Source organism: Hoplias malabaricus, chromosome 18 (assembly GCF_029633855.1).
Source record: "Hoplias malabaricus isolate fHopMal1 chromosome 18, fHopMal1.hap1, whole genome shotgun sequence".
NCBI lineage: Eukaryota > Metazoa > Chordata > Actinopteri > Characiformes > Erythrinidae > Hoplias > Hoplias malabaricus.
This window is the reverse complement of record NC_089817.1, coordinates 5444886-5459916: the sequence shown is the minus strand read 5'-3', so window position 1 is coordinate 5459916 and position 15031 is coordinate 5444886. Positions and strand designations below refer to the sequence as shown.

Genomic DNA, 15031 nt, shown 5'->3' with positions numbered 1-15031 from the left:
AACAATGCAGTGTAACAATGGTAGTCCAGGTACAGTGACCCTGAACTGGATAAGCAGTTATAGACAATGAATGAATGATTATTTTATACTAATCCCCATCTTATACATGAAAATGTGAAAAAGAATTGACATGATTTTTTTCAGTGTCAAAATTCTAGACAGGTGTTTTTGGTTGAGTTTGCATCTGCTTCAATTATCTGGTGAAAAAAAAAATTATTAAAAATTCAAGATGGCCAAACGTTAATTGATGAAGATATTTGCCAAAATAACATTTTGAAACATTTTGGAAACAAGAATCAGATGTTGATGACAAAGACAAAGAGAAAAACTACCGTAAAAGATTCATTCTGAGCAAATTTAATGTTTTAAAACAAATAAAACCAAATTAAATAACATTTACTGCCCAAGTATGTTGTAGTTCCCCAACACAGGTTTCCAGGGAGCGTAGGAACACAATTAACAAACGTCAACGTTGCTCAGAGGAATGTGGGAAATAATCGTCAATTGTTGTGAAGTGCTGATATTTACACCTCGTGAAAGAAGAATATACCAACTCTCCTGGGTCTCTATAAACTTCGAGGGATTCGATTAATGCCAACTTTTTGGTGACGTGCGATAATTGGAAAGCGTGCCGTGTCCTGTTCACAGTATGAGTGGAGGCATGTTAATTGAGTTTTGAAAGTCTTTCACTGATTAGTATCTTATCTGCTGATAATTGACTTAACGATGTTACACTTGGAAATCCAGTGTAATGTCCTTATCTCTCTTTACAGAATTAGCACCAGATCACAAAGGGAGTTTTTCCATGAGGAAATAAAAAAATATGATAATTATCTAAGACTATATTCCTTCTGTCCCCGGGCACTTGAAATACGTTAAAACTTTCTTGTGAGTCACAGAACTTTCACGTCACAGTCAGCATTAATTACGAGAAATTAGCATCAAATATATATATATATTTACACATGTGATGATGCACTTGGGCCATATTTAAATAACAGCTATCAGTTCCTGGGAACAATGTATTTACTCATCATTTTCAAATTCTGCTCTCTTTATAAAGAAACATGTAGTTGGTTGATGATATTTAGGGACTAATCCACAATATACTCTGTATCATAATAACAACATTTAGCACAACAACAATAAATAGGGGCGGCACGGTGGCGCAGCAGGTAGTGTGTTGCAGTCACACAGTTCCAGGGACCTGGAGGTTGTGGGTGCAGCTCTGGGTGACTGTCTGTGAGGAGTGTGGTGTGTTCTCCCCGTGTTTGCGTGGGTTTCCTCCGGGTGACTGTCTGTGAGGAGCGTGGTGTGTTCTCCCTGTGTCTGCGTGGGTTTCCTCCGGGTGACTGTCTGTGAGGAGTGTGGTGTGTCCTCCCTGTATCTGCGTGGGTTTCCTCCGGGTGACTGTCTGTGAGGAGTGTGGCGTGTTCTCCCTGTGTCTGCGTGGGTTTCCTCCAGGTGCTCCGGTCTGTGTCTGCGTGGGTTTCCTCCAGGTGCTCCGGTTTCCTCCCACTGTCCGTGGTAGGTGGATTGGCGACTCAAAGTGTCCGTAGGTGTGAATGTGTGTGTGTGTGTGTTGCCCTGTGAAGTACTGGCACCCCCTCCAGGGTGTATTCCCACCGTGCACCCAATGATTCCAGGTAGGCTCTGGACCCACCACGACCCTGAACTGGATAAGGGTTACAGATAATGAATGATAATAAATAGATTGTATTATCACCCACCTCTACTCTGTTTCTAGGCCAGATGTACCATATGGATTAGCTAGGGAACTGCCCAGAGGGACCAAAAGGATACTCAAAAAAAAACAAAAAACAAATAAAAAATACACATTTAAAAATAATATGAAATATGAGACAAATATCGCTTTAAATCTATCCATACACCAGCGTAGTCAATCTGTTGTTAATAATCAAGCTGCAAATGGCTTCGGCTCTGGTCCTGGTGCACGTCACACGACATAGCCGTATCTGCTGTCGTACTTTGCAGTGCTGGTGGATGATGGCTTGTGATTCTGAGTTTGGCCCAGCTGGCTGTAGGCCACTTTTGAGTGGAGGCTTGAGACACAGCTGGTTGGACGGCTCTCGGGCGCTGGAACATCTTCGCTGAAAAAGCACAGGGGAAAGTGAAAAACAGTTTGAACACTTTTGGAGGAGAACACAAACGTTATATTTTTGGTGTCAGCAAATAGGTGTCCGTGCTGATATTATCACTGTGTGTTGGGGAAAAAATATGGACGTCCCACACAAAGAGAGATGGGAGGCCTACTGTGATCTTCTAGACTTCCCGACATTTTTGGAACCTCTTCTTACTCTTCAGCTTCTGGTTGTTCTCTTTACTTTACTTTAGATACAATTTCATTTGGTTGCGTTAGTTCAGACGCTGAGTTTATTACTCTCTTCAGTTCTGTGCTTTTCTAGTAAACATCTTGAGAACCTTTGCAGAACCCAAAGCAGAAATCAGCCACAGCTGAGCAACTTCTGAAGAAGGTTCATAAACGCTAGCTGTGATATCTGCCTGAAGCCAACAGACCCTGCAGTAAGAGCAATACACAACACAGTCAATACCTGATCTCATTGGAGAGCTCCTTCTCGTATCGTTTTCGCTCCCATCTGAAGACTATGAGAAATATGACAATGAGGAGGATGGTAATAAGCAGCAAACATCCACACACTGTGCCTGTGATTACCCCAGCTCTGTTGGGAGCTAAACACACACACACAAAACATATTCATGGTATAATATTAATGACAAAAAGGTATAAAACAGATTAAAGAGCAGCATTTAAAAAAATATGTTTGTATCACAGTATTAGATTATCTTTACATTGTGGCTCATTACAGTCAAACCCAAAATTAACTGCCTTTAAGTGGCACATGAACAAACCAAAGTTTACTGAGGCTCCCCCCCACCCCTTTATACCCATTACCCGGTGGTCATGCTTCAGTAGGGGCAGGGGGTTGGCCCTGAGCACTGTCTCCCTGATTGAAGCTTTAGGTTTTGGGCGCCAGCCAGTAGCAAAGCTTTAGTGAGCCCCTTCCATCTGGCCTCCAGGACTCAGGCCTCAAAGGTTAATAAGGTAGCATTGCTAAAGCTAATGGGCCCATTCTCCCTCAGTGCTGCTGCTCTTAGCTTAGAGAATGTCTCATAAACCTGACATAGCTTGCTGTGATTGAATCGTTTGATTTTCTACTCCGTTACTTCAAAGGGAAGCTCATGCAGAACTATAAACCAATCAGGAGAAAAGAGAACAGGCTATATTTACGTCTTTTGTATATGTGAATGATGTATTCTCCAGCTCTGAAGTAAACAGACTGGTTTTTAAAGGCTAAGCACCACTTAATGGACCTCCATGAATATTTCACATCATTGTAGTTACTGACAGATATAAGTATGAATTAAAATGAAAATAGCAGCTTAATTGGCTTTAAAACTGACAATTTTATTAAATTGACGGAAAAACCCGAGCTCGCTACGGAAATTCTTGAACACGACCGTGACGTCACTGGTGGACAACAGCTGAACAACGCCGTGGTAAAACACCGTTATGACTGACTGTTATGACAGTATCTAGCTAAATAACCAACATTATTCATGACAATAGCCTAGCAATAAGCTAAACTCAAATGTAGAGGTTCCGTTATTCTTGTAAATGTGATCGAAGTCGAACTCGAATTCATCCGACACTATAAACCTCCGTAATGCAGCTACGTAGCCGAGTATAATCTGAGACACCGAGTTTAGCGAGTCAAGCTAACGTTAACTAACACCAACTAAAACAGGCGAAGTGAGTGTCCTTACCCTGTTTACCTCCATGTTACAGAGGCTCTTGAACACCTTTCGTTGGTGTCCTTACATGCCCATATTGTTGGAAAAGCGCCAGTGAAATGAGCTACAGATAACGGAGTGAGCGGATGGTCCTTTCCAAAGTGCCCGTTTAAAGTGGACAAATTTAGTCCATTTTCTGGATATTTTGGGATCTTTGGGCCATTTGTTCACAGATGTCCCACTGTACATTGAATGATTGCAGCCAAAAACAACACACCTTTTCGTCATTTTGCATTAAATTAAGTGCAGCTTCTAGAGTTGTTGTCCACCATCTACGTCACAGGCAAGACGCCTATTAGAGTTTCCGAACACCGTTGGGGGGCAACAGTCTTTTAAACCTTATTCCTTCAATTAGTAAGAAATAACATGTTTTCTGACTATCAATAAACACAAGTTAGGAACTCAAACTCCACTGTATTTATTTGTTTGACACTTTCATAGAGCTGCTGCTTAGCCTTTAAATGGTGCAGGGACACTCACGTTTTATGGCCTGTAGGTTCAGTCGACAGCGTTCTTTTCCAACAGCGTTGGTTACGTCACACGAGTAAATCCCAGCCAGATCCACAGAGTGATTACTTATTACCAGTTCCCCTAGTACAGGGTCTGTTTACAGAGAGAAATACCAGAGAACCTCAGAGTAATTATTTTAGAGGGTAATTAGTCAAAGAATTATTATTTAATACATAAAAGTAAATACTGAACTTAAAAAAGAGAGAGAAATGGAACCTTGGATTGGCTTCTAGACTTTTATAGAGGCTTGTTATTTAAAAGTAACAGAGTTACAGTTTATCTTCTGGATTCAATTTAAAGACCCTGCTGTAAGCATTGGCTTTTTTGTCCCCATCAGACCATTTTCAAAATCCAATATTCTTTAGTCATGGGAGAGAGAATAATTGGAGTCTGGACTCAGTGAGGAGTTAAAAGCTCACACAGCAATAAATAATAAAGTCTGCTGCTCATGAGTGTAATATCTCCTGAGCGCTAGAGGTCGCACTCACCCTGTGTGACAGTGGGAGGAATAGGACCTCCGCTCTCTCTCTTCCACTCGTACTGCAGGGGTCCAGAACCCTGGTCTGATTTACATCGTAGAGAGACGGCCTCACCCACTGCCTCCTCCCCATCCACCCAGCACCGAGGCTTTGACGGCCTCTCTGAAACACACACACACACACACACACAAGCAAAAGCTTCATCCAATAGTCCTTCATCCAACAGAGGCACGTTAAACTGAAACTGAGAAAGAAAACAATAATCAAAAACCTCTCTTCAAGATTTTCCAGAGGATACTCAGCAGAGGACAGACGCAGAGAGAATAAAGCCGGCCCCACGCAGAGAGAGAAAGATTGGAGGCATTATTAGACTGAGAGTGAATATGTGGAGACTGGCAGCCGAAGAAAACTAATGCAGAAGGAGATTGAATTTTGCAAGTGAAATAGGGGAAGTGCTGAGTGAGACGAAGCCAGAAAGAAAAATCAATATACACTGGATGTTCAGAGGACAGGCAAAATAAAGGAAACGGCATAAGTGATGTATCTGGGGATGTACAACATTCTGTTTTGCTTCTCTTTTTGATTCCGTGCACATTGTCCTCCAAGCCTTAAAAATCCATTAATGAAGGACTTCTGGGATTGAAATCATGTTCATACTAACAACTCGCCACAACACTACAATGACCTTGTTGTTTCTGCACTCATTTTAGCAGCTTCAGGTACACACAGGTGCATGCTGTAGTTTAACAGTCACAGACCGTAGTCCGGCAGTTGCTCTGCATACTTTTTGGACAGGGTGAATGGGGGCCAACCGTGGTCAAGACCCCACAGGACCACGACACAGAGCTGGTGTAATTTGAGCGATGAATGTTGTTATATTTATGGACTGTTCTCATTCAAGCAGCAACACTGAGGTGTTTAAAAACTCCAGCAGCCACTGCTGTGTCTGATCCACTCTACACCAGCACAACACACACTAACACACCACCACCATGACAGTGTGGGGCCCTGACCTTTTAAGGAACAGGGTGAAAGGGGGCTAATAAAGTATGCTGAGCAACAGAGACTACAGTCTGTAGTTTTAGAACTACTATTAAGAACTACAAAGCCAAATTATGTCAACGTTATAGTGCTATGGTCCTGAATGCATTTAAATGAGGTGTTCTTTACACACGTTTTATTCTGTTCCTTCATATGAACTTCCAGCCCTCAGTTCATGTGCTTAAACAAAGGCATTATTATTATTACTAGTACTGTTTTACTCGTTTAGCAGCTTTGTGAGAGAAAGGAAGCTATGCGACATACACAAAGCTGCCAAACTTGTTCCACTGTGTGCTCATTGTTCAAGAACAACATTAAGAAGAAAATGCCCAGGTGCAGTAGAACATGCTGTAAAGGACATTAATGAGCATTTAACTGTGTATTAATAAGCAATGCCCACTCATTAGTACCTAAATAATTGTGGATCCTGAAGAAACACCAAAAAAGCCCCAACAAACAACCACCCGTATTTACCCAAAACCACCAGTGAGACTTTGCGCATGTCGACTCCGGGAGATTTTTTCACTTTGCACTGGTATGTTCCGACATGTGCGGCATCCACCGAGCGAATGGACAGAGACGCGTCCCCACGTGAGGGGTCACCGGCCGCAAAGTCCACTCCTTCCTTTAGTGCTGGGTCACCATGGAAATATTTACTGCCACCTGAGTAGGAAATGATCTAAAGGACAAAATAAATACACATCACATTCAAATCATTTCAGTTTTAATGTGCTGTATTACATATCAGAGGACTTGTTTCTGATCATGCAAACAGATATAGACTTCCTTAACTCCAGGTGACTGTGAGGAGTGTGGTGTGTTCGCTCTGTGTCTTCGTGGGTTTCCTCCGGGTGACTGTCTGTGAGGAGTGTGGTGTGTTCTCTCTGTGTCTGCACGGGTTTCCTCCGGGTGACTATCTGTGAGGAGTGTGGTTTGTTCGCTCTGTGTCTGCGTGGGTTTCCTCCGAGTGACTGTCTGTGAGGAGTGTGGTGTGTTCTCCCTGTTTCTGCATGGGTTTCCTCCGGGTGACTGTCTATGAGGAGTGTGGTGTGTTCTCTCTGTGTCTGCATGGGTTTCCTCCGGGTGACTGTCTATGAGGAGTGTGGTGTGTTCTCTCTGTGTCTGTATGGGTTTCCTCCGAGTGACTGTGAGGAGTGTGGTGTGTTCTCTCTGTGTCTGCGTGGGTTTCCTCCGAGTGACTGTCTGTGAGGAGTGTGGTGTGTTCTCCCTGTGTCTGTGTGGGTTTCCTCCGGGTGACTGTCTATGAGGAGTGTGGTGTGTTCTCTCTGTGTCTGCGTGGGTTTCCTCCGAGTGACTGTCTGTGAGGAGTGTGGTGTGTTCTCCCTGTGTCTGCGTGGGTTTCCTCCGGGTTACTGTCTGTGAGGAGTGTGGTGTGTTCTCTCTGTGTCTGCGTGGGTTTCCTCCGGGTGCTCCAGTTTCCTCCCACAGTCCAAAAACACACGTTGGTAGGTGGATTGGCGTCTCAAAAGTGTCCGTAGGTGTGAGTGAATGTGTGAGTGTGTGTGTGTGTTGCCCTGTGAAGGACTGGCATTGCGCCCAGTGTTTCCAGGTAATATCTGCAGTCTTACAGCTTAAAGGAGATTAAAAAAATAATGTAATAATTCATTGTATGAATCTGAAGGCTACAAATGCACTAACTGTGAAACACTATCTTTCTTTCTTTTTTTTGTTTCGGGCTGTCAAAATCATGAAACACAAGATTAAATGAGACATTCCGATTCTGAGCTGTTCCTGTGAAGTACAGAAAGCAGAGCAGAAGAAAGAGGATTGCAGTAAAATGGCTAAAAAATCAGAGCTTCTGCTCCTCGCTGCTGTGCGCTCAGGACGTTTAAACCGTGGTTTATTCTCCTTTAAAAGGACAAACACAGAAACTGGGTCTGAACAGGGCTGTTTAGACAGAACAGAGAGCTGCTGTGGGGATTAGTGCTCGTGGTATTTTCACCAAAGCAGGCCATAGACATTTCTTTAAGACCAGAGAACTGTTTGCTGGTGGAAAGAGGGTCTAATGCGTCTTCTAAGGTGCTCCATTTGTCGATACAAGTGTTCAGCTGTGTGTTTATAATCTTAATAAAATAAAAGGGGTGTAATATGTCATATTTAAAAGTGAAGAAACATTGATTCACCATGGTATGAGCCGTCGAATTGGCTTTTGCCTCTAGCCTAAAGAGACCCGAGTATATTCCAGGGTATTTTGATTAATTTCATGAAAGCCATATTATGACAGTCCTGTTGAAGTGCTGCTACTGGAAACATCAACGATAATTACACTGACATCTTGATTAATTGCCCTTGTTTATGATGTTTAAGATGATTTATCAGAGACATTCAACAGTCTTAATTCACTTATAATGCTACAGTCAACACAGAGGCACTTGGCTGGTAGGCATCCAAAGCCCTCCCTCTCTAGACTCTCTAGACTCCACGATGTGTTTTATTTCAGAGGGTTGCCACAGTAAACATCCACCGTGAGGTGGTAGAGGAAACTAAAACGGACCTTCCATGGCATCACTTCTTTGTGAGCTCACCAGCTGGTCTATCTTTGTGGTATCTGGGCTGACCAGTGACCACTCGATGTCCAGGTCTCCTACATCCTCAGGGTCTGGAGTGTAAGTACAGCCCACGGTGGCCTGTTCCCCCTGGGCCAGATGTAAGGTCTGAGGCACACTGGAGGTCAGCCTCATCGCCAGAGTCCCACCTACAGACCACAGAATAAAACAAAGACATAGTTTACCAAGAATCACACACCTTCATAACAATGTCCAGCAAAGTAAATATGAATAAACTGCACGAACGCTGAGAAAACGCTGAGATGTTTGTTGAGGGCCCTCTTTCGATACAAGGCTCAAGGCATATTTCTCTTTCAGACAACCTCACATTTCTTTCAAGGAGACGGTCTCTCAAAGCAGTGCTCAGACCTACTCCAACAACCTCAGCTTTTCTCAGAGTAACCTTCATGGGCCAAGCTCTTTCTACTATTCAAACTTCAGCAAAACAAACATCCTTCTCTAAGAGAAAAGTGAAACAGCCCCCACAGATTTTCATGCATTCACTCTTAGTGGCATTGAAGGAAAAACACAGATGGGTACAGTACAAGGGACAGCAAATGTTTGATAAAGTTACGGGGAGTTGTGGTGATAAGGGTGTTTTCACACATACAGAATATCAGACAGCACGAGCCGTTTTTAATTTGTGCTGCTTTTTACAGTGTTAATGGGAGAGAGCAAAGGCGAAATTAAACTGAGTAAATTAACCCCAACAATGCAGAGAAATAAGAGCACACAGTAAAAATGGAGAAAACGAGAACGGAGAAGGAAGAGAACCGAAAGAGAACCGATGTATACTCGCGTCTGGGTGAACAGCGAGTGGCTCATTATCATTTATTCATTCATTCATTCATTGTCTGTAACCCTTATCCAGTTCAGGGTCGCGGTGGGTCCAGAGCCTACCTGGAATCATTGGGCGCAAGGCGGGAATACACCCTGGAGGGGGCGCCAGTCCTTCACAGGGCAACACACACACACACACTCACACCTACGGACACTCTTGAGTCGCCAATCCACCTACCAACGTGTGTTTTTGAACTGTGGGAGGAAACTGGAGCACCCGGAGGAAACCCACGCAGACACAGGGAGAACACACCACACTCCTCACAGACAGTCACCCAGAGGAAACCCACGCAGACACAGGGAGAACACACCACACTCCTCACAGACAGTCACCCAGAGGAAACCCACGCAGACACAGGGAGAACACACCACACTCCTCACAGACAGTTACCCGGAGGAAACCCACGCAGACACAGGGAGAACACACCAACTCCTCACAGACAGTTACCCGGAGGAAACCCACGCAGACACAGGGAGAACACACCACACTCCTCACAGACAGTCACCCGGAGCGGGAATCGAACCCACAACCTCCAGGTCCCTGGAGCTGTGTGACTGCGACACTACCTGCTGCGCCACCATGCTGCCCTCATTGTCATTTAAAGGAACAGAAAACACTGCTGTGGTGTTTGATCCTTGTGGGATTTTTGACCAAAGCAGTGCACATACGTTTCATTACGACTCAGAACTGTTCTCACTTGTGGTAAAAAGGGAGAATATCTCTTTTAGACGTGACAGACGAGCTCTGACGTTCTTACAGCGTGGAGTAGTGCCACTCAGAGATTGGGCTCAGGAACTTCATTAATGTTAAGATAAACATCACCTGAAACTAAAGAGATATTTAAAAGGGACAGCGATACTGTTCAGAACTACCTCAGAGTGTGGAGGACACATGAAAACAGATGTGGCTGAGAACCTACCTGACCAGAAAGACAGGGTCACCATGCACAACCAGGCAAGAGAGGGCCAGGACCACCGAGCCTGAGCAGTGGTGGGTGTTTCTTGAGCTCTGTGTAGGATTAGAGAAAGAGAAATTTTTAACCTTATATTAACGGTGTTGAAAGGAGACAACATGGTTCTTTGTTGTAAGGCCGTGGAAGTTCAAGGATCATGAGAAAACATAACCAGGTCTGTAAGCTTAACTTTGGAGGCGGTTTCCATTAAAAACATTAAGTGAGTCCCTGAAAATGATAAAGATACAGTTACAATCTGAAAATTGTGTCATTTTACGATGTATATACAGTACTGTGCAACAGTAGCTGAGGTTATTTATTATTATTAAAAACCATTAGTTATTATTAACTGCTAAAACCAACAGTTTCACAAACATTTATTCATCATCTGTAACCCTTATCCAGTTCAGGGTCGCGGTGGGTCCGGAGTCTACCTGGAATCACTGGGTGCAAGGCGGGAACGCACCCTGGAGCGGGTGCCAGCCCTTCACAGGGCGACACACACACTCACACATTCACCCACAAACCCACACCTTCGGACACTTTTGAGTCGCCAATCCACCTACCAACGTGTGTTTTTGGACTGTGGGAGGAAACCGGAGCACCCGGAGGAAACCCACACAGACACAGGGAGAACACACCACACTCCTCACAGAAAGTCACCCGGAGGAAACCCACGCAGACACAGGGAGAACACACCACACTCCTCACAGACAGTCACCCGGAGGAAACCCACGCAGACACAGGGAGAACACACCACACTCCTCACAGACATTCACCCGGAGGAAACCCACGCAGACACAGGGAGAACACATCACACTCCTCACAGACAGTCACCTGGAGGAAACCCACGCAGACACAGGGAGAACACACCACACTCCTCACAGACAGTCACCCAGAGGAAACCCACGCAGACACAGGGAGAACACACCACACTCCTCACAGACATTCACCCGGAGGAAACCCATGCAGACACAGGGAGAACACACCACACTCCTCACAGACAGTCACCCGGAGGAAACCCACGCAGACACAGGGAGAACACACCACACTCCTCACAGACAGTCACCCGGAGGAAACCCACGCAGACACAGGGAGAACACACCACACTCCTCACAGACAGTCACTGGAGCGGCAGTCGAACCCACAACCTCCAGGCCCCTGGAGCTGTGTGACTGCAACACCTACCTGCTGGGCCACCGTGCCGCCCAGGGCTAACATAAACCAAATAAAAAAAAAATCTTTGATATATATTTCTCTATGTACAGGAATCTATTCCTCACATTCACATGTGGTTTCTACCTTTTTTAAAATCCATTAACACATTTTCTAAAAAGATAGTCAATATTACAGCATCGCCCCGAGTCCATTCTCCACACGTTTCTACGTCCTTTAAAGCACCCTCCAGTAAAAAGGTTGCTCAGGGAACCGAAAGTGCTTCTTCAATGGCACTTCTCCAAAGAACTCTTTCTGACACCTTTATTTTTGTACAGAATGCTGGGGCGAGTCCAGGAGCCTGATAAGATCTCCCTGAATTTGTTTCATAACAAGACATCGCTGGTAAAATGTGAAGTGCGAGTCCCGCAGCAGATAGAGGCTCTTTGTGTGCTTTTGCTGTAATTATGTTTTGATGGTTGGACCTCACGCTAATGTGGCAACTCCATCTCGATGGAAATGTGCTTGGACAGGCATTTTGTCTAATCATCAGCACACACACTGACTCACTGTGTTTCTGGATAATGCTGGAAAATGAATTTTTATTCTTTTTTTTTTTCTTTTTTTCCTCCGCTTTTGCCAGGCGTACGCGTTTGTCTTGAGATCCTCCAGCGATTGAGTGGGATGAAGTCTCACACAAAAGAACACCCAAGCATGAATTTAAATCATACTGCCGCATAGAAACTCCTGCACCCTGACTTTTAAAAGTAATCTTACAGGCTTCTTGGACATATGGATTCTGGGGGAAAAAAACTCTCATTAAAAGCTTTTACATTATGAAGAAGGGTCTTGAAACTTGTAGAAAAATCTTCAGAGTCGCTCACCACATCTACAGCAGTGTTTTTTCAGCATCAGCAAACATACAGAACTGTGCAATTATTTTAAGCACCTGGGAAAATTTGATTTTAAAAGCTGTTTATCTGAGCATTAAGAGTTTATTTGTTGAAAAAAAAAACCCTAAAAGCTAATTTTAGAATAAAAACTGTTAACATTATTACAGTAATATTCTGCTTGGGAAAATAGGGCGGCACAGTGGAGCAGCAGGTAGTGTGTCGCAGTCACACAGCTCCAGGGACCTGGAGGTTGTGGGTTCAAGTTCCACTACGGGTGACTGTCTGTGAGGAGTGTGGCGTGTTCTCCCTGTGTCTGCGTGGGTTTCCTCCGAGTGACTGTCTGTGAGGAGTGTGGCGTGTTCTCCCTGTGTCTGCGTGGGTTTCCTCCGAGTGACTGTCTGTGAGGAGTGTGGCGTGTTCTCCCTGTGTCTGCGTGGGTTTCCTCCAGGTGACTGTCTGTGAGGAGTGTGGCGTGTTCTCCCTGTGTCTGCGTGGGTTTCCTCCAGGTGACTGTCTGTGAGGAGTGTGGCGTGTTCTCTCTGTGTCTGCGTGGGTTTCCTCCGAGTGACTGTCTGTGAGGAGTGTGGCGTGTTCTCCCTGTGTCTGCGTGGGTTTCCTCCGAGTGACTGTCTGTGAGGAGTGTGGCGTGTTCTCCCTGTGTCTGCGTGGGTTTCCTCCAGGTGACTGTCTGTGAGGAGTGTGGCGTGTTCTCCCTGTGTCTGCGTGGGTTTCCTCCAGGTGACTGTCTGTGAGGAGTGTGGCGTGTTCTCTCTGTGTCTGCGTGGGTTTCCTCCGGGTGACTGTCTGTGAGGAGTGTGGCGTGTTCTTCCTGTGTCTGCGTGGGTTTCCTCCGGGTGACTGTCTGTGAGGAGTGTGGCGTGTTCTCCTTGTGTCTGCGTGGGTTTCCTCCGGGTGACTGTCTGTGAGGAGTGTGGCGTGTTCTCCCTGTGTCTGCATGGGTTTCCTCCAGGTGACTGTCTGTGAGGAGTGTGGCGTGTTCTCCCTGTGTCTGCGTGGGTTTCCTCCGCGTGACTGTCTGTGAGGAGTGTGGTGTGTTCTCCCTGTGTCTGCGTGGGTTTCCTCCGGGTGCTCCGGTTTCCTCCTACAGTCCAAAAACACATGTTGGTAGGTGGATTGGTGACTCAAAAGTGTCCGTAGGTGTGTGTGTGTGTGTGTGTGTGTTGCCCTGTGAAGGACTGGCGCCCCCTCCATGGTGTATTCCCGCCTTGCGCCCAATGATTCCAGGTAGGCTCTGGACCCACCGTGACTCTGAACTGGATAAGGGTTACAGATAATGAATGAATAAATAAATGAGCTCTGTTGTTGTACAGTGAGCAGTGAGGAACGTCGTTCCCTTTTTTCCTGTGTACTGTCACTGTAAACAAATGCGATGTGCTTTAAACACAGATATCTAGATACAGAAATGACACAAGCAGTCACAGGCCTAAAATAACAAAATCAAAAACTTAAAAAAACACATGAAAACCCCTCCCACTAAAAAACAAAACAAAAAAAACATACACAGATATCATCTGAATGCAAATACCACTATCAGGCCGAATGCAAATGGAGGGCCACGACCGAAACCAGCTACACAACATAAGCAAAGACAAATTACCTCTTCATTCTCCCGAAAACGTCACCAGAAGCCATTAGATTCAAGCTCGCGTGCTGAGGCCTGTGGCCATGCTGCTTTCCTGCAGTGACACATCAAAAACACAGCTTTTTATCACTCGTTCCCGTTCCACTCGTTTCAGCACGGCCCACTCCTTTTAGCTCTGATTACAGCCGAGCGGCCTCCTGAGCACCTGAACCTATCATGTTTCACACAGTTAAATAGCTGGAGAGGGAGAGAAAATAGTGCTTTGCTTCCTTCTAAACTCACAAACAGGTTGCCTTCCAGCTTGGCTACGGGTTTCTACTGGGCTATGAATAATTCATGAGGCAAAGTGCTTACAGTTGCTCAGGAGCGCAATAAAACGTCAAAACATTTTAATTGGGAACACACCGGCGGATGCTGTAAATATCCCTCTCCACTAAAATTCTCAGACGGAAACACATTAGCATGATTAAAGATCTCCCACCTGAAAGAGCCGCTCTCAGAAGCCCCTCGACGTCTCCAGGACACCGCAGAAGGGCAGGCTGCTTGTGGTGCTGAAGGGCTGGGAATGGTGCCATGGTGACCCGGCCGTGCTCCTGTGGGACAGGGCTCAGGTGTCTCAGGTAAGAGCTCTTACTCCACCCAGAAAAACAAAGGGGCGGGATGACTGTGTGATCAGAGGAAGGGAGGGGTTAAATAACTGCGTGTGTGAGGGCCTGCTGTTCTGCGTTTGGAGCAGATGGAGAGATAATTGTACACTGTGTTCTACACTGTTAATATACATGACTGGGAAGAATAGATCATCAAAGATATTGTTGATATATTTAACGTGGCTTTCTTATTAGATGTGTGTTATAAAAAGGTTAAGTATATTTTTATATATAAATGAATTCAAGAATAAATTCACTCATTGAAATTCTGGTGTCACAGTGCTTCCGGAACCCACCCGGAATAATCTGGCATCAGGCGGGAACACACCCTGGACACGGGGCTGGTCCATCACACACACACACACTCTCACCCAGTCACACACACTCACACCTGTGGACAACTTTACACTCACCCAGTCACTACCTCACTCTCTCTTACGTACACACACACACACAAACACACACTCACACCTGTGGACAACTTCACACTCATCCAGTCACTCCCTCAC

At 45.2% G+C, this 15031-nt stretch overlaps 1 protein-coding gene across 2 annotated transcripts; it reads right to left on the bottom strand.

Annotated features, from left to right (window-relative positions):
• Window positions 1–352: 352 nt before the first annotated feature.
• vsig8a (V-set and immunoglobulin domain containing 8a) lies at window positions 353–14487 on the bottom strand. Of its 2 annotated transcripts, none has more exons than XM_066651141.1 (9): window positions 14357–14487; window positions 13891–13969; window positions 10192–10280; window positions 8411–8580; window positions 6339–6543; window positions 4833–4985; window positions 4315–4437; window positions 2574–2712; window positions 353–2111 (listed from the first exon to the last, which is right to left on the bottom strand). In XM_066651141.1, the coding sequence occupies exons 1-9, from the start codon at window positions 14448–14450 to the stop codon at window positions 1958–1960; spliced, it is 1206 nt and encodes a 401-aa protein (XP_066507238.1). In that variant the 5' UTR covers window positions 14451–14487; the 3' UTR covers window positions 353–1957. The 2 variants fall into 2 exon arrangements, with proteins under 2 accessions (XP_066507238.1, XP_066507239.1); XM_066651142.1 differs by having other exon boundaries at window positions 2574–2625.
• Window positions 14488–15031: the final 544 nt, after the last annotated feature.